The sequence below is a fragment of the Magallana gigas genome, chromosome 8 (assembly GCF_963853765.1).
Source record: "Magallana gigas chromosome 8, xbMagGiga1.1, whole genome shotgun sequence".
Classification (NCBI taxonomy): Eukaryota; Metazoa; Mollusca; class Bivalvia; order Ostreida; family Ostreidae; genus Magallana; species Magallana gigas.
The window spans coordinates 48,040,384-48,059,788 of NC_088860.1; the positions used below are offsets into that span (position 1 = coordinate 48,040,384).

Sequence of the window (19,405 nt, forward strand, 5' to 3'; positions counted from 1 at the left end):
AATTTCCGATTAAATCAATGTATATATTTAATCCCGTGTGGTTTCCCGCCCATCTTTGAGCGAATACTAAATTTGTCAATCATATGTAAACCAACCAAGAAGTTTTAGACACACACAAAGAAACCTGAAAAACTCAAATCATGGTAGTTGTCTTTAAAAACAAAAGTACTACACTTCGTGACTGAGTACGTACATTGGAGCCGTCCGCCGTGAAGGTGGAGATATACTTGGACAGTCCCCGGATGAAGGGGATGTACTCGTTCTGCATGATGTCGTTGTTGGGCTGTCCCGTGAACAGAAGAACGGTGCCCCTCCCGTGGGTCTTACACCCCTGACACGTGATGCTCATGTCCTACCGACGAAAGTCAGGTCAGTTGTGTAACTTTGCAACGTATAATTCTTTATGCAGTAATATAATAATGTATGATTGGAGATCTAAACCGAAAACATTTGCTCATGTCACGCTTATGTCCTGCATGGCAATGAAAGTCGAGGACATTTATCAAACTTTACTTTCCAAACTTCTTCGTGCATTGCTTCGACTAGTGTCATGAGTTTTAATTGTTGCCAACTTAACATCAGGGTGATGACAATGAAAGTTAATTGTTATTAGTTTTTCATTTTTTTTTTACCTTAGTCAAAACAAACCAATGATATTTTTCGTCCATAAGTTTAGTGCCGCTGGCCTGGAAGTAGAAAAAGAGAAATTCACGAGATTGACTGTAATTATCATAGTTTAACATATTCTATTTATATATATTCTCATACATTTCTAAATTATTCGAAATACGTGTATCTATCTTAAATCTAGTCTATTATGTTATCAGTATTCTATTAAAATCGGGATTTATAAATTCTTCCATTTTTTGTCAAAGGATTCTTTTGTAACTTAGATAAAGATCACAAGTGAAGGTGTCTGACGTGTTTTCTGACTAATATTTTTTTAACACTAATGCATGCATGCCCTCAACGGGATTCAAAAACATTGTGCTACATTGTACCGTTTCAAGGATTGTCTTAACGTTTTCCTTGTTTGCAACGATGAAAAAATTACGAATCTGATTGTCTTCCAATCGATAGAGTTGCCGGAGTGTTGCATTGTGGGAACTGGAAGCAATTTCCTGAAACAGGTGCTGAGCCGGAAGTCCCGTTAGAAATCTTTTAGGAATTTTATCCAGATCTGTGGAGTGTAAATAACAAAACTCTTTAATATTTTTAAATGAACCGCCCGGATAGCTAATTCACGATTTATTTGTTTTGAACTTTAAAAGGTTTACCCAAGAGTGATCTGAACATTATTATATTGATTGACTGAGCGGATAAGGATTCTGTTTGCGATTTCTCTTTAACGCAACCAAACAGTGCATTAGCTTCCATTTTCTTTTTTAAATTTTCTTTCTGACATTTCTAACAGTAAATCTTATTGGCTAAAAATATTGATTGAAAATATCACGGTTATTAAAATATATGCAATCCTCTGAGTATGATCAATGGTTTACGGTTCATTTAGTTGAACTGGCCCCCACCGTCATTGAAATTTGCAGTCTCTTAACTCAGTCCTCAACTCAAATTTCCAAATGAAATGTGCAAAGGATTGAGGTCAAAAACTTAGACTTAATGTTTGAAATTGACTTAAAAGCAATATGAGCTGCAATTTTCATGAAGAATTTTTTTTTAACGAAAAAGTTATTTTTTACTTAAATGACAAAAATATCATGGTTTTTAAAATTCTTTTCGCCAAATTTTTGTGACAAGGGCCGTTAAGGAACCTTAATTGGCGTAAAATTGAATTATTGTCGGCCTGTACAAAAATTGATTTGCTATATGTTCCTTAGAAGGGATATCTTTCCTCTGACAAAAATTAATGATTTTTTCCAACCTTATCTATCAAAAAAGTTTAAGTTTTATGCAGACTTACTATATATATACTAGCAGGTTTTTACAGCAAAATAAAATTCTAAAAAAATACAGCTCAAATTGCTTTGAAAGGAAAGTTGATGTCAGCGGGACTCGTTACTAAAAAAATTAATGGATTTAAGAGTCGATTTTGATTTCATTGATATTATGTGTAAATAAATTGATTACAAAATTTTATAATGTTAATCACTATGGTTGATCGGAATAAACACAATCACTTGGGATTTTTTAACGCATTTGTTTAATGAACATTTTTTTTCTCTGGGGATGATTGCAAAGAATCACGATGTCTGATTTTCACATTTCGATTCACTAAAAACGGCAGTGCATTTATCTTTCATTATATTGAAATATTGTTTCAAGTGCAAGTTGTCAGGTAGAAAGTCGAACAGGCAGACGGATAGCTAGGGGTTAGATCGACTGACAGACAGACAGACAAACGGAGAGACAGATATATTGTTAGACAGGCACACGCAAGAAAATATCCCCCAACTTCTTGCTCCATAGGACTGAAGAAATGCTCACCAAAGGAGTTATCATACAAGACAGCTATTCCAGTCAAATGTTCGTGGGTAATGACGTCACGAACCACCCCCATCAACACGGACCCCGGCGGCTCTATCTGGAGGTGAAGGTCAGGGTTGAAGTCTTTCTCGATCAGCGTAGCTTTGTCCAGTAAAGTGACGTATGGTAACCCCGTGGACCGTGCAAATGACCTTAACAGTTGACCCGTCAAGGGGTCAGCCATGTCAATCAACAGTACCGCCCCCTCAGACATCACGGAACACACTGGAAAGAGATAAACTCATTCAACAAGTGCAGACTGTTGCAATGTATTCTAAACATGTGGTTGAGTATATCTGTCTTTATCAAGGGCTGTGAATGGGTATATCTACCTTTGTCTACAGCAGTTATTTCTAGAATCTACCTTTGTCTAGGGTTGTGATGGGATATATATCTATCTTTGTCTAGGGTTGTGATGGGATATATATCTATCTTTGTCTAGGGTTGTGATGGGATATATATCTACCTCTGTCTAGAGCTGTGATTAGGATCATCATTTGTCTATAGCTTAGATAGTGTATATCTACCTTTGTCTAGGGCTGTGATGGGGTATATTTACATTTGTCTAGGGCTGTGATGGGGTATATCTACCTTTGTCTAGGGTTGTGATGGGGTATATCTACCTTTGTCTAAGGTTGTGATGGTGTATATCTACCTTTGTCTAGGGCTGTGATGGGGTATATCTACCTTTGTCTAGGGCTGTGATGGGGTATATTTACATTTGTCTAGGGCTGTGATGGGGTATATCTACCTTTGTCTAGGGTTGTGATGGGGTATATATATCTTTGTCTTAGGTTGTGATGGTGTATATCTACCTTTGTCTAGGGCTGTGATGGGGTATATCTACCTTTGTCTAGGGTTGTGATGGGGTATATCTACCTTTGTCTAGGGTTGTGATGGGGTATATCTACCTTTGTCTAGGCCTGTGATGGGGTATATCTACCTTTGTCTAGGGCTGCGATGGGGTATATCTACCTTTGTCTTGGGCTGTGATGGTGTATATCTACCTTTGTCTAGGGCTGTGATGGTGTATATCTACCTTTGTCTAGGGTTGTGATGGGGTATATCTACCTTTGTCTAGGGTTGTGATGGGGTATATCTACCTTTGTCTAGGGCTGTGATGGGGTATATCTACCTTTGTCTACAGCTGTGATGGGGTATACCTACCTTTATCCAGGGCTGTTATAGGGTTGGTGTCGTTCAGTTTGATGACCTTGACCGCCCCTGTCCAGCCGTGTAGTTGACCTTCATCTTTCAGTGTGTCCTCCAGGAGTTTAAGACTTTTATGTTTCTCCTCCGCCAGCACTGCCACTGAAACAAGGGATGAGTACGAGTAGGTAAAAACCAATCAAGTATATACTATAAATATATAAAGGAGGCTAGATGCTAAATAACCCTTTAAGTTTATATTAACAAACAGCCTATCGGATCTAAAAAAAAATTTAATCCAAAATATTTCCTATATCTTTATACAAAGGAAATATCTAAAGTCTAAACAATTCAGTCTTATTGTGGTCCGGTTCTGTTAATATTATATAGGTAAAAGCGGTTGACAAATGATAGCCGTAAAAACTACAGTATCTTAGCTTGTATGCCATGCATTCAGTAAATCAATGTTAAAGGAATATGAATCTGTTATTATGTTAACAGGAAAAATTGATATTAGATAACTACGGCTTACAGAAGAAAAACGACCAGCATGAAATGAAGTCTAAAATGAAAATGATAGAGTGAATAAAAAAAGAAATAGATTATATTATAAAACTTAAAAATTGAAACCTTTAAAACGAAACTGAGATGAGGTTATACGATCTGCAATTTTCGAATATGCTGAATTTTTTCATTAAAAAAATGAATGTACATTATTGCGATTAGATCCAACGTCTTTAGAAAGGACAATTCGTGCGATCAATATCATTTTGAGATTTGACAAAATCAAACTAGGGAAGTTTCAATGTATCGAGATCTCGCCAGATGTTGTCATCTACTTGTTATTGACGCTATAACTTCTTGTATACAAGTCACACTTCAGTTATTGTACTTCTCTAACCATCCCCCATCAATATGTCTTCCCGAAAGCCATTAAAGATGAGGCGTAGAACGCTCGCTACTATATATACCTATTCCGATGACTGTATTCTCTGTTTATATTTACCTACAGTTAGTATCGCTATAGTACCTACCTACATCCAGTGTCTGTACTAGTACTGACTGATGTAATAAGACAATACACAGCAGTACTCGACTCAACATGTCCAGTCCTTGGTAGTACCGCTCAATCTCATCACCAGATCCCGCGCCATTAAAATGTCGTCTGCTCGGTACACGAGATGCTGGATCGCCGTGCCTACCCGGGCATGAGTTAGCGGTGGATGATCGATTTGAAACTAATTATCTGAATATTAATTAATGAGAAATAAGTTCTCAATAGCGGCGTAGTCAGCCACGCAAACAAAGACCTGTGTACAACAATTGTAGATATATGTGAATTATCATTTCATCAAGCTATTTTTAAATATATGAGGGGGGGGGGGGAGGGGGCGGGGGGGGGGGGGGGCAGATAATCTGATGCATTTTTATAAAATTTCTTATCTTTTGAGAAAATTTATTTATGACTGAGTTTAACTTACAACTTTGTGAATTCAATGGCATTTCATTACTGCTTCATTGATACATGGCCAACATTACATGCTCTCAAATTTTAATCTTTTGACGTTTGTTGTTTGTATGTGAGTAAAACATCGCCTAGCACTGTCAGTGCTAATAGTACATGGTCGACCTTTGACCTCAGGATCTGCTTTTCACCTTCGAAGGTATACTCAATATCAAATTAACGGCCAATTTAATACACATGTTCTTTATCTATCACTCGTACTAATTAACGACCATCGATAAAAATATCAATTTCAACATCCTCGAGAAATTCATTTATGTGGTTATCATTTTCAGTTCGAATCCCTTTTGTACAGGTGATCTCAAAAGTTTTTCTTCAACAATCCAGCGCGACCGTCCGAGTTTTTGTATCGTCCTACTTTCCTTTCATAAAGAATTAAAATTTTACGAGAAGTATTATGAACAAGCTTTATTTGGAGAATTGAAATTTGTTTAGCTCTATGTTGGTTTTTTAATCACGAAACGGACGCAATATGGTCTTATTTTCATAGCTTTTTTTTTTCACATACAGGTAATATATTACATGTTGAAAGAAATATTAATTTATAAAGTGCAATTCTTTATATTTTGATACTAGTAGTACTGTAGTACTGTTATTTTGTTATTTATAAATAAAATAATGAAACAATTACTCTTTGTCACTACTTTTTGTTCAAGTTAAAAGATCTTAAAATTAAATTAGTTAATGTACATGAGTTTTAACAAAACAAACTTAGCTTTGCTCTAGCTTTATAACCGCAGGTGGGGGTGCGGAGAGGGGGGGGGGGTAATCTATGATTGAGAATGAATTATTAATAAACTGGTCGTGTACTTTACTCAATTCAAACGTTGTATTCAAATAAAGAAAATAAATATTAATGTTACAAGCACCAATGAAGCAAATAAAACTTGGTTTTTAACATAACTGATGCGTATCAATCGCCAGGGAAAAAATTATATCGTCCAATAATTGTAACTATATGATTCAACAAATTAATGGAAGTGTTTCATCGGCTGTGAAGTGAATTAAAAGAAGATCGATTTGTCGCATTCTATAGGCCTTTTATCTGCATTAAGGCTTCGGAGCGATTCTGTTCAAGAGCGATTCTACGCTTAATTAACTTCACCTAGGTGATTTCAAATCATGCCTATGATTCTATTACGATGTTGTGACTTTTTAGAAACATAAAGACTAGGCGTAAAAATATGATTGGCTTACGCAATTATTTATTATGTTCTGAGTAAAAAGTAGTGGCTCCATCATTTAGAGGACCAGGGTTCTGAACATTGCAATCGAGAAAAATGTAGATATACAATAGTACATTGTACATGCATCAGTACTGGATTCGAAGTATTCGAAAATAGTGTAATCGAAGAGGAGGAATGACCACACCTAGATTCGAACCCAGGACCCTACAGTTTAGAAACCAACGCTCTGCTGACTGAGCTAAAGGGTTCACCAGCTAGCTAGTGCTAGTAGGAGCCTGACAGTACTGAGCCTACCATATTTCTATTTCACTAGTTTGTTTTACAATATAATGGTGTCTGTTTAATGGGTTTAGATCTTCTGTTATTAAATTTAAGTAATGCAGGCATAACCATGAAATGGACTACATCATGACATTGGTCGGTAGAGTAACTTCTACATTCTCGGTTTGGGATTCCGTTTTTATATATTCTGTCCTTAAAAACCAACACTTTGAGACAAAATAATTCAAATACCGAAATTTTAAGTTTAACTACTTCATTTCATTGAAAGAGGTGAAGTATTTACACTTACATGTCATCAACTGTGTACCATTCCGCCAAGTTGTTTTTATGTGCACATTTTCTATTCAACGCCAGAATATTCAAAATAAAAACCAGCGGCTGTATTTGAGTGGCTTAATTATATCCTTTACAACGATAGAACATATTAATTGGCTTTGTGTCATTTATTCATAAAAATATCTGAACGATTTCAACAAAAATAAAGCACGTTAAAGTTCAGTTGAGAGATCGATATATGTAGAAAAGGATAATCAATACAATGAATAGAAACAGGCATTAACGCAGAAACGATCGTCATAAATGTATAACAAAAATTATAAACGATTTGGTCTGTAATCAACAGTTATTGAACGAAGGCATGGAGGTCGGGGAAACCCCTTAAATCCGTCTCACAATAATAAATACTCTTAAACACGATGCCGTCAAAGTTAGATTCATCATTTAGCAGTCAACCAAACATATCATGTGGGAGCCACAATCTCAATGCTCTTTGATTTCGTCCTTCCTGTACCCCACACCTCGGGCGTGTGGCCCCATGTTACTGTCAAACACGAAATCCCAAAGAACCTTGACCCAAGAGGTGTGATATGGGTGGTCATAATACTCCGCTGCGATTTTCCTCACTTCCGGAAGACGGTTATATGGAATATACGGGAAATCATGATGTTCTATATGATAACCCACGTTAAACAGAATAAAATTGAGCGGACCGTAATATGAAGTGGTGGCCTGTTTGCCGTGAAAAAGGTAATGTTCGGAAATAAAATGTCCGGCCAGGGGGTGGAAACCCAGGGCCAAAAGTGTCCCCGCTAATAAGTAGGTCAAGGACTTAATTCCTAGGAAATAGAGGATTAATCCATTGAAGGTCATCTGACACGCCGTGTTAATGAGTTCCCAGCCGGTGAGGGGTTTGGGGCTCTTGTAGAACGGTCGTATGGCGTGGATGATCGGGTGTACCGCCAGCCACAGGATCTTCGTGATCGGGTGGCGGAACAAGAAAGATTCCAGACGCGTAGGAATATCCACGTCTTGGTTCTCCTCGCCCAGGTATCTGTGGTGGTCCTGGTGGTACTTCTTGTAGCTGATGGCCATGGGGGCCACGATTGGGAGATTGCACCAGATGCTGAGTAGTCTGTTGGCCCAGGGGCGGCTGTGACCGAAGGCCAGATTGTGACCTATTTCGTGTATAGCACTTCCCAGGGAGTGGTTCAACACGCCCCCAAAACAATAGGCCAGGATAAAGATGGTGGACCAGTTGCCGTCCCGTAACATCCAGCAGACCAGGATTTGGACCAGGACCTCCGCGGTCACTATGTAGGCTATCGAGGGGTCGTATCCCATCAGTCTTTTGATTTCCGGGTACTTCCGTAGTATTTCCTGACGCCGTGAGGAGTGGGGTTCCTCCTTAAACACCCACTCATCATCCGGGGTGTTGATACGGAGGTCTAGCTTGTTGAATCCCAGAAAGTTCTTCATTTTGAATGCCTGCTAAACAGAAAGACAAAAAGTTCATTTACTCATTGTCATTACTCATTGTCGAATATTTCTGTATTCTCAGGAAAGCATTGATTATATAAATCATCTTTTGAATAAAAAATTGTATGAAGAAACATTGAATGATAATAAGATAGATTTCGCTTTATCACTAGAAACGCAATATCTTGCATGGCATTGATAAGAACAAGACGCGAGGTCGTTATGGAATTCATCGATAAATGACAATTTCAAGACGCCACAACCCGAGTATATTAATATTTCATCTTTTGACACTTGTGACGGACCTTTAAAATTAAATTCCAAAAATGAAAACTGTTCCTTTGTGTCTTTCCATGTAACCATAGCTATTGTTACATTCATAACTATTGCTACATGTTACCATAGCTATTATTAAATCTACATTAATATGACTAAGGTTCAGCATCTATGCTCGGATCCCTCGGGGGGGGGGGGGGGGGGGGGGTTTGCACTATTTCAAGTTTTAAAATTCACAAAGTCACATAGTAATATCACCTTATAAAGCCACGATAGCACCCTTGCCATCCACGCCCCCCCCCCCCCTCCCCTCCCCTCCCCAAACGTAATTCAACACAGGAACGATAAATGAACTTTTCGCACATGATGTTATACTTGTAATGATCATTTGGGGTTTGAGTCGTTAAACGATTGTAACTAAGCGTAGTAATGTAATTATGGACCGGAATCGTTACATGTAACAGTATTGTGCATGTAATCATGGCTCTGTGTTGTTACATGAAATCATTATGACTCAAATTGTCATATGTAATGGTGATTTGGCGTCGTTATTTTTAATATCAATTATGGCTTCGCAATGTTACACGCAGTTGTAACCAGTTACATGTAATAATAAATCGGGTTCGTTGCATGCTCATGTAATCACGACTTGGCGGCGTTATATGAAATCTGTGTTACATGTAATTGTGGATCGATATTGTTACAATTGTTACAAGGAGACATTACATGTAATCTTGGTTTTGTTACCTAATACTACTATGTTGCTCGGAGTTGTTACATATACGTGTAATTGAAACTCTTTGTTAAAACACGTAAAACTTGTTCATTGTCAAATCTGGAGAAGGCTAAATATTAGAAATAATAGTATTAGTCAATGTGATTAAAATGAGATCTTTGTATTTATAACGCTCCGAAATTCTGATAGTCGATTTGTGTAGCGACATCAGAATTTGTCGGAGCGGATCAACGATCTGATTTTAATCAGATTGAGTATTAGTTATCTTCCGTGATATGTTAGTATGACAAACAACTTTACAGGAAAAATAAGTTTGTTGACGTTTTTCAGTGTATTTTTAACAAACGTTTCATGACTACAGCTTGTGTTTATATCACAGACCATAAACAAGGGAATATACAGTACATATATCAGAGGTCAGATCTCATCTTGTAGTCAATCTTAGTGTGTTTATATCACAGACCTTAAACAAGGGAATATACAGTACATATATCAGAGGTCAGATCTCATCTTGTAGTCAATCTTAGTGTGTTTATATCACAGACCTTAAACAAGGGAATATACAGTACGTATATCAGAGGTCAGATCTCATCTTGTAGTCAATCTTAGTGTGTTTATATCACAGACCTTAAACAAGAGAATATACAGTACGTATATCAGAGGTCAGATCTCATCTTGTAGTCAATCTTAGTGTGTTTATATCACAGACCTTAAACAAGGGAATATACAGTACGTATATCAGAGGTCAGATCTCATCTTGTAGTCAATCTTAGTGTGTTTATATCACAGACCTTAAACAAGGGAATATACAGTACGTATATCAGAGGTCAGATCTCATCTTGTAGTCAATCTTAGTGTGTTTATATCACAGACCTTAAACAAGGGAATATACAGTACGTATATCAGAGGTCAGATCTCATCTTGTAGTCAATCTTAGTGTGTTTATATCACAGACCTTAAACAAGGGAATATACAGTACGTATATCAGAGGTCAGATCTCATCTTGTAGTCAATCTTAGTGTGTTTATATCACAGACCTTAAACAAGGGAATATACAGTACATATATCAGAGGTCACATCTCATCTTGTAGTCAATCTTGCTCACAAGGAATTCTAACCAGCCACGATCCCAACAATTATTACTAAGGTAACCCCTTCCCTCCATGGGAGGGAGCAAATCTATTATATACACTTACGCCGCCCAACCCTCGTACACATGCACACAACATACACGTACATAGCAGTCCAAGCTGCAGAAATAGTAGCACCACGAGAAAATTCGGATTGACAGCCCTATCGACTTGAATTTTCTCGAATAGGCCGCTGCTTATATTTTAGCTAAAAGTAAATGAATTCATGCACCGCTTACAAACTCTTATATAAACATGGGTGAAGAAAATACCATTATATATACATACACACACCCGTGTTTGCTTTTAAGCGGCGAAATCTAGAAAGGACAATATAGCGGGCTACTTTTCCAGTACAACTTGTTTGGTCATGCTTCATTAATTAAATGACTGAATAGAACACTGCTCAGTTCAAATTCAGACTTCACGTAGCCTCTACTAGGATATCAGCCGACCTCCCTTTACAGATAGGGAATTTTCCGAGTTAAAACCCTGATTTTTATCGCTAATGAGTTATTTACGAGTTTTTTTAATATTTATGTTTTTAATATTTATGTTTCAATTGTTTTGATAAAGCGTGAGGGGGTGGGGGACGATGAGTACTTATAACTATGACCTTAGATGATGGCGAGTCGACACTCGATAGATTCCGTTACGATACCCGGCCGGCAACTGGTCATGATATATGTGTTTACAGGCACGTAGCATCGTTTTTGAAAGTGGCGGGGGCCAGACTCATCCAAAAATCTTGACAAGCCAAAAAAAAAGAAGAAGGAAATAAGATTTTCCCAAAATCTTCAAAATCCTAATCCGTGTGGGGGGGGGGGGGGGGGGGCGTAGTATATAACTTCAAAATCAATCCTAATTTCCTTATTTTCATATCAATTTTTTACATCCTCCAAAAAAAGTGGGGAGGGGGGGGGGCAGCTCCAGGATAATTCAATTTTGTATATGTAAATTTTAAAAAATTAGTTGCTGCGAGAAAAATTAGATGAAATATTATCTCAGGAAAATGTGTTTTATTTCACCCCCCCCCCTCCCCACACACACACCTGGTTACCTCTGTCGTCTAACTGAGAGGCGGGGAAGGGGATACATATATGGGGGTTCGCTAAAGTAAGGTGAAAAACTGCTTAATTCCATATATTGACATAACTCATGTCGCGGCCTGTTACCTCTGTATCTAACGCGTGGTCCTGGCAGCCGTGTCATGACCACAACAAGGATTTCGTAATTTAATTCTATTCTAGAAATTTAAAGTCACACTTTCGGCCACTTGGGTCATGGCGAAATCCTAGTCTTATGTCATGTAGACAGAGGCTTTTTTTCAGTTTACGTAATATAAAGAAAACAATGTAAACAGATCTTAATCAGGCCATTTTCGTATCAGAATTCTGGCACACATAAAATGTAAAAAAAATTGTCATGGAAGATGAAATTACGCCTTTTTTCCCCGGGTGGTTGTTGTTGTTGGGTTTTTTTTTCCTATTATGATACATTTCTTAGATGATATGCTTCTTATTTCACGAAATTTTGAAAGAGAAGACTATGTGGTGAACCTGATGATCCGCCAGTCCAACTTTACCGCGCGAAAAGAAGGCCGGCCATTCTCCAGCCAATGATAGGATATGAATCCCGTCCCAGATCCTAACTCACACAACGAATTGTAATTAATTAATGAACAGCACATCAATCAGCGAGATCCCGTTGTAGCAAATGATAAGCATCTACCGGGACAACACCTATAGGTATAATTAACGGTCCGGCCCACGGATTGAATTAATGTTTCATGAGAACTCTACTACGGACTCTTAATCTCACCCTCCCCTCTCTCTCTCTCTCTCTCTCTCTCTCTCTCTCTCTCTCTCTCTCTCTCCTAATTTCTGACAATTTAAAACTAAAACAATTTAAGATCTGTCGGGAAGAAAATCATTTCAAATATCTCCAGGATTACAGTTGGTTTCAAAAATCACAATCGTTTGACGATTTATTAAAGGTTGCTTAGTACTGAAACAGAATCAGCCGTACCCCCCCCCCCCCCTACCAACCCCCTTCTCTATTGATAAAGAAAAAAATTAATAACAGCCAAGATGGAATAATGTAAGAACATTTCAACATTCTTTTATATTTAAGAATAGACGCACAATCGGATAAATGTAAAAATTGGATTTCGGATAAATAAGAATTTGATTACGTAAAAGTGTCCATGTATTGTCCTACCTTTTCACTCTCTCACTCCTCGGCGGTCGTTAAAGGACTAACGCTCCGAACGAGTATTTTGTAACTCGGGTGCTCTCATATAAACAATATTTTGCAATTCCTCATCACGTGACTCAATTCAATCTAAATGGAGAAATTTTTTTCGATTTAATGAGAAGCATTTGTGTGGATTCGTTTAGGTAATCAATATCAAACACCTGAACTGAATGAGATGTAATTGATTTTTTCTCTGGTCATCTTGAAAGCAAAAGCGCGCTTGGTTGAGTATTCGTTTAAAAGGTGTGGTTGACAACCTGAAGCGCGCAGTTCGCAGATTATCGCTTTAAACAAACTAAATTATTCCCCGATCAAGTCAAACAAATAATGACCAAACCTTATTTAGAAAGAGGGAAACTTCTTTAGATTTTTAAAATCTGAGCGTCACGCCGGTATGTCCCTGCATGGTGGTTTGATAGCCCAAGCACTTCTCTAAATTGTTTACTTTATAAAAGTTTGCGCGTGTAAAATTCTAGAATACGTCGTTAAAAACTGGCCCCATTTTTATTGTATCATTACACCCTGTACAAAATGCAAGGTGCAGTGATGGCTTGTTATTCCATTCCCTGTGTCAGCAACATTTTTTAGAGAGGGGGGGGGGGAGGTGTATTTAGGGCTGGAGGTGCTGTTGTTCTCTCTTGTGTCTTTAAATCAAAATGTTACATTTATAAAAGTTTTAAGTCGAAGATTTCTAAACTTATCTAAAAAATATTTTGCAAACATGAACTCATAACAGTTTAACGCGCAAATACATACACAATTAATGTAAACAAATCCATCAGATATTTCCTATCAATCAACACCCCTACTCCCTTGTGTTTCTCTATATTATTTATATTTAAGTCATAAAAACTTTTAAAATTTCGGTACAGGGAAAATAAGGTCAAGCGTAGTGTTTACCTGTGTATAGAAGTAAATGGAGCCCCTTTGAATGAAAAAATATGTTGATAAGGTTGAATCGATGGTAGTAATAAAGTAAAACTGATTTATTTTATATAGGCCTACCCCTTTCACCAAAAATTAAAATGAAGATACTAAAAACAAGCCAGATACATGTATATTGAAGTGGCGGGTAAATTAAATAAGTATGGATACACCTTGTTTTTTTCAAGTATGTGGTATATCTATAATAATGCATTTGTATATGTTTGATTCTGGATTTATGGTCAGTTTATAATTTTTTTAAGACTCCTGAGGTCCTGTCTATTGTCATATAAATTCTTTTATCTGTAGGTAAGTGTAGGACGGTCATTCCTGAGGTTCTGTCTATTGTTATATAAATTCTTTTATCTGTAGGTAAGTGTAGGACGGTCATTCTGTAGGTAAGTGTAGGACGGTCATTCCTGAGGTCCTGTCTATTGTTATACAAATTCCTTTATCTGTAGGTAAGTGTAGGACGGTCATTCTGTAGGTAAGTGTAGGACGGTCATTCTGTAGGTAAGTGTAGGACGGTCATTCTGTAGGTAAGTGTAGGACGGTCATTCTGTAGGTAAGTGTAGGACGGTCATTCTGTAGGTAAGTGTAGGACGGTCATTCTGTAGGTAAGTGTAGGACGGTCATTCTGTAGGTAAGTGTAGGACGGTCATTCTGTAGGTAAGTGTAGGACGGTCATTCTGTAGGTAAGTGTAGGACGGTCATTCTGTAGGTAAGTGTAGGACGGTCATTCTGTAGGTAAGTGTAGGACGGTCATTCTGTAGGTAAGTGTAGGACGGTCATTCTGTAGGTAAGTGTAGGACGGTCATTCTGTAGGTAAGTGTAGGACGGTCATTCTGTAGGTAAGTGTAGGACGGTCATTCTGTAGGTAAGTGTAGGACGGTCATTCTGTAGGTAAGTGTAGGACGGTCATTCTGTAGGTAAGTGTAGGACGGTCATTCTGTAGGTAAGTGTAGGACGGTCATTCTGTAGGTAAGTGTAGGACGGTCATTCTGTAGGTAAGTGTAGGACGGTCATTCTGTAGGTAAGTGTAGGACGGTCATTCTGTAGGTAAGTGTAGGACGGTCATTCTGTAGGTAAGTGTAGGACGGTCATTCTGTAGGTAAGTGTAGGACGGTCATTCTGTAGGTAAGTGTAGGACGGTCATTCTGTAGGTAAGTGTAGGACGGTCATTCTGTAGGTAAGTGTAGGACGGTCATTCTGTAGGTAAGTGTAGGACGGTCATTCTGTAGGTAAGTGTAGGACGGTCATTCTGTAGGTAAGTGTAGGACGGTCATTCTGTAGGTAAGTGTAGGACGGTCATTCTGTAGGTAAGTGTAGGACGGTCATTCTGTAGGTAAGTGTAGGACGGTCATTCTACACTAGGAACTTTCTTGTTGGTCCACGGACCAAGCTCTCCTTTCCCGTTTGCAGCATTCATTATTCAAAATTTGGAGCGATCTGTTTCATGAACAATAATTAGTATTTCAAACATATGGCTTTGAAAATACTTAAATCCCCAAGATCAACACGGGCACAGATTTAAGGTATAATCATATAAATTAAAAGTATTCAGCATTGGCACTGTCCTTCAAACAACCAGGTCGCGGGTAGTCGCAATATTGAGGTTTTTGTAAGGTCGATTTGAAGAAAAACTTCAAAGTGGTAGGAATACCTTAGTACCAGTAAAACTCAACAGGGGATTGATTGTTTTGAAGTAAACAAAATAACATGCTCACATTATACAAAAGTTAAACAGAAAATTACGTTTAGACATACCTCGTGTTGTAAATGCCTTATCACCGGAAACCGATCGAGAAAGAGTAAATGCAAATTGAAACGTGTCCAAAGAAATTTTCCGGAAGTTTGATACATGATCCCTTGACATTGATCACAGGGGCTCGTCACGAAGTTTTTTCAACCTTTTATATACACCACCTCTATACTATAAAATACACAGTGTATTTTATAGTATAGAGGTGGTATATATAAAAGGTTGAAAAAACTTCGTGACGAGCGCGAGCCCCTGTGCATTGATCACAGAATCTTGTTCCTGTGATGATGTTTACCTCATTTCGAAATAACAACACAAGGTTACATGTATAGTAGTATAGTATCTCGCCCCCCGTATACAACGCCTAACGCGTGCGAGTCTACAAAAAACTTGACGTTCTCATTGATACAAGTGCTCTACGCGTAAGAAAGTCTCAAACACATCGAAACAGTTTTCTAATAATTCGTCAGATTTCAAATCATGTGGTAAAATGCCAAATATTTAATTTTACTTAATTTGGGTGTTAAAGATAGTCGAAATAGTCTTTTAAATGATAAACCTACAGTACTCTTCTACAAATTACTCAGTAGATGCAACGTTTCTTCGAAACAAAATCATAAATGTCAACATCTTCACAATCCCTGGCCCAGGTATTCACACCTTTTGTTCATTTCACTGAATCATTTTCAGTCCAGTTTTCATTTTGATCAGCAATTTTCTACAAGCAGTCTCCTAAGAAAGTAATATCCTTATACTTTTGTCGACCCAGGGACGGATGTCTTATTACATTGTCTTGTTTTGCACTGTTCATCTGTCAGTGAGTGTATAACGTTTTGTATGGACATCAAAATGAGGGAACAACCCAACAATGGTGTGACACTGAATAAAACAAGCTCTCCACCAGAACATTACTAGTGTGCTGGCGGGATTATGATCCTCTGTAAAAGACTGGACCAAAAGCCCTGACCAAGGTTCAACATTCACTGGTACAGTGTCGTATGGTAGTGGTCACATGTGCCGCCTTGATCAAGTTCAAATTCACTCCATGGCAACCGCATGCTGATATATTTAAAACAACAAAGTGTAACCTCATATGATTTTATTCAGCTTAAATCAATATAAGCTGCATTTTTAAAAATTGTATTTTGTTAGATAAAAGTGCTTTCATGATAATTCTGAATCTAACTTTTAGGATAGATAAGATTTAAGCAAATGGTCATATTTACTTGATATTCAGATTTTTGTACTATGGATGGTATAGCAAACCAATTTTGTATGGAATGACATTAATGTAAGTTTACTTCAACTTAACGTAGCTCGCGGGTTTGCTGACGTCACAATAGGAATCGACGTAAAGAGTTGACCGTCATAGTAAACTCATAATTTTATTTTAAAATGACAAATGAGATATTTAGAAGTATAAAAGAAAATATTTTAAAAAGCTTATATGCGGTTTATGACTGTTTATACAAAGATTTATAATATCAAGTGCTAAAAATTTAAAGATGTCACATACATTGTCACATTTTGTTCTATAAAGATCAAGAATGAGTGTGCGTTAGAACTCTTCCATTTAGAGTCATGTTTTAAAATAGAATGTATGCATTAAATTTGCTTTTTTTTTTTTTACAATTATAACTTCCGTAATATGTACTACCGATTAAATTCTTAAATTTTTTTTGGCTTGAGATAACTGTTTTATTCGATTACTTACTTATAATGTCAGTAGTTGCCTGGCATTTTATTTTCGCATTGATTGACTCTGAGTTTGATAAAAACAAAAATAGCAATTTTTTGTATCTTTACAGCCTTACATTAATTGCATTTGATAACATTCACAATAATGTCTAATAAGCATTTATATGTTCTAAAATGTGTTAAACAGCTAGTCTTGTCAATAAATCCATTTCAATTTTGGTGTTCTAAGAAGTAAGGAAAAGGTGACGTCAGGCTAACGTCGTAATGAAAATATAAGGTTTTGAGAAATCTTTTAAATCTTTAAAGTTTTTTTGCCAAAAATTGGCCGAGAACACATACTGATATTTTTTTATGAATTGATTCATAATTATCTCCTCTGTTTTTGTGTTGAGTATGATTAATTTCGTCTGAATCGTTAAAAAGTTTGGAGCATAGTTTTGTAATGCGTTTCTCGGTTAAAATGTGCATTTTACTATATATTTCATTGAAATGGCGTTGCTTGATTTTATTAATGACACTGTATTTGAAACACGATAACATTATTACTGCGCAGACGAATCTTAAATAAATTTTAGAAATAAAACTATAAAACTTATGGATCACGTGGACAAATTTTCAAGGTAGGTTTTCTCACAAGCAGGTAAACCCGCGAGCTACCTTAAGCTTCTACATAGCTTTTCCCACAAAACAAATGGCTAACAGAGGTGGATAAACCAGCATCATTTTTTCAGTGGAAATAAAAATAACAATTTTGCAAAAAAAATAAAAAAAATTAAAAATGCAGCTCATATTGTTTTCAATTCTGACCTCAATTTGTAAATACACATGCAAATTCATTATCAATTTTTTATTCAGGTGTGTTCCTTTGTACATGACAATCACAGACATTGTACATGTGTGGCCAAATGTGACTCGGGTAAATCTCGGGTAACTGACCATTGAATATATTTTAAGGCCAAAAGATTCAAAATATATATTCAAAAATATATAGTCTTACCTAATGTTCACATACATACATCAGAGTAAGATTGAAAGCTTTATCTTTAATATGTAAATATAATTTAAGAAAGATGAAATCAATAACAACGAGCAACACTGCATGATTGCACGAACTGTCAGGTTATCTACCAGCACTATCATATACACTCCATCAGCTTCAGCTGTATCATTTATACTCCATCAGCTTCAGAACTGCTCTCCTTTCATAAGCAGGAGCTTTGGTTTATTGCGTTTATACTTTAGAGTGTTCTTGACTCTCTTTAAGTGGAAAACGTGGGCATTTTTTAGCATGGCTGGTCGGATATAAATCCCACGTGCCCCAGGGGTGTAGACTCTGAGGGTGACGTCTAGTTCAGCCGAGCGCGACATCCCAACCACCGACACCCATCCTGTGGGAAAGTCAAGCACATCAGTACAGTTAGCAGTTAACATCAGTACAGTTAGCAGTTAACATCTGTAAAGTTAACAGTCAACATCAGTACATCAGGACACTAAACAGTCAACATCAGTACAATTAATTCCTTATCAAATATAATTTCACATTCCTCCTACAATACACACCTAGAGACGACAGTTGAATGTCTGCCGCTGCTGTGTTGTATGTCTGATCCTCCGGGCGGATCCGGATGTTTCTTCCCTTCAGGGGTGGAAGCTTGGCTAGCCTGGATTCATCACCAAGAGGAAGCTACAACAACAGTAGATCAATCAGACATCTAAACATTTAACAGTTTCTTGCTTAAGTAAAAAAAAATGAGTTTATAAAGTTGTGAGCAGGAAAAATTTAAGCATTTGCCTATCACCTTTTCAAACCAATTCTTAAAATAAAAAATTAAAGGCACTTCTTCTGGTCGAGAAATCTTCACCTTGGTTGTCCACTCTCAACTTCTGAAGAAATATCGTTATCTACATATTTCGGTAATTGTGCAAGGTCCCCTGGGCCTGGTTTTTGCCAGGAACATACATGTTACTTTAATACATATTAGAATACATGTACATGCTGACAAAATCTATAACTTGTAAAAGGGACAACAGTCACAACACTGTGTGTTTATAAAATGGCATCTGCCACAAAACGTACATGTATTACAAACACCTGCATTTTAACATCAAATAATAGTATATCACAAATATTCTATATTATACAATTTTTGCTCTTTCTGAGGTCAATACCATAACTGAATAATCAAAGTACACTATTCACCTCGCTGGATTCAGCAACCTGAGAAGTACAGTATCTTTGATATT

General features: G+C 37.1%; 3 protein-coding genes across 9 annotated transcripts in view; all 3 read right to left on the reverse strand.

The window, feature by feature from the left end:
* LOC105325193 (ionotropic receptor 25a) overlaps positions 1-4,865 on the reverse strand; it is a 13,735-nt gene extending 8,870 nt beyond the window's left edge. Inside the window, exons 1-6 of the mRNA XM_034473681.2 lie at positions 4,665-4,865; positions 3,649-3,792; positions 2,443-2,706; positions 1,002-1,180; positions 633-686; positions 194-352 (exon numbers count right to left, since the gene is read on the reverse strand). Coding sequence (XP_034329572.2) covers positions 194-352; positions 633-686; positions 1,002-1,180; positions 2,443-2,706; positions 3,649-3,792; positions 4,665-4,734 — 870 coding nt within the window. The 5' untranslated portion in view covers positions 4,735-4,865. The remainder of the gene's footprint in view (positions 1-193; positions 353-632; positions 687-1,001; positions 1,181-2,442; positions 2,707-3,648; positions 3,793-4,664) is intronic.
* A 2,187-nt stretch (positions 4,866-7,052) lies between these two features.
* LOC105325194 (sphingolipid delta(4)-desaturase DES1) lies at positions 7,053-15,580 on the reverse strand. Of its 4 annotated transcripts, none has more exons than XM_034473676.2 (2): positions 15,469-15,580; positions 7,053-8,388 (listed from the first exon to the last, which is right to left on the reverse strand). In XM_034473676.2, exons 1-2 carry the CDS (start codon positions 15,562-15,564, stop codon positions 7,384-7,386), a joined length of 1,101 nt encoding a protein of 366 aa, XP_034329567.2. In that variant the 5' UTR covers positions 15,565-15,580; the 3' UTR covers positions 7,053-7,383. The 4 variants fall into 4 exon arrangements, with proteins under 4 accessions (XP_034329567.2, XP_034329566.2, XP_034329569.2 ...); XM_034473675.2 differs by having other exon boundaries at positions 7,053-8,391; XM_034473678.2 differs by lacking the exon at positions 15,469-15,580 and adding an exon at positions 12,742-12,918.
* Positions 15,581-17,898: 2,318 nt separating this feature from the next.
* The window catches only part of LOC105325195 (nitric oxide-associated protein 1), a 15,142-nt gene continuing 13,635 nt past the window's right edge, over positions 17,899-19,405 (reverse strand). For all 4 annotated transcript variants that reach the window (XM_066068197.1, XM_066068199.1, XM_066068198.1 and 1 more), the window contains 2 exons: positions 18,722-18,845; positions 17,899-18,549 (listed from right to left, as the gene is read on the reverse strand). In XM_066068197.1, coding sequence (XP_065924269.1) covers positions 18,347-18,549; positions 18,722-18,845 — 327 coding nt within the window. In that variant the 3' untranslated portion in view covers positions 17,899-18,346. The remainder of the gene's footprint in view (positions 18,550-18,721; positions 18,846-19,405) is intronic.

Excerpts from the sequence above, each read along its gene's own strand:
- LOC105325194 (XM_034473675.2), bottom strand. The coding sequence starts at position 15,564 with ATGTATCAAACTTCCGGAAAATTTCTTTGGACACGTTTCAATTTGCAT. Across the intron at positions 8,392-15,468 it reads TAAGGCATTTACAACACGAG|CAGGCATTCAAAATGAAGAA; the intron begins GTATGTCTAAAC and ends CTTTCTGTTTAG.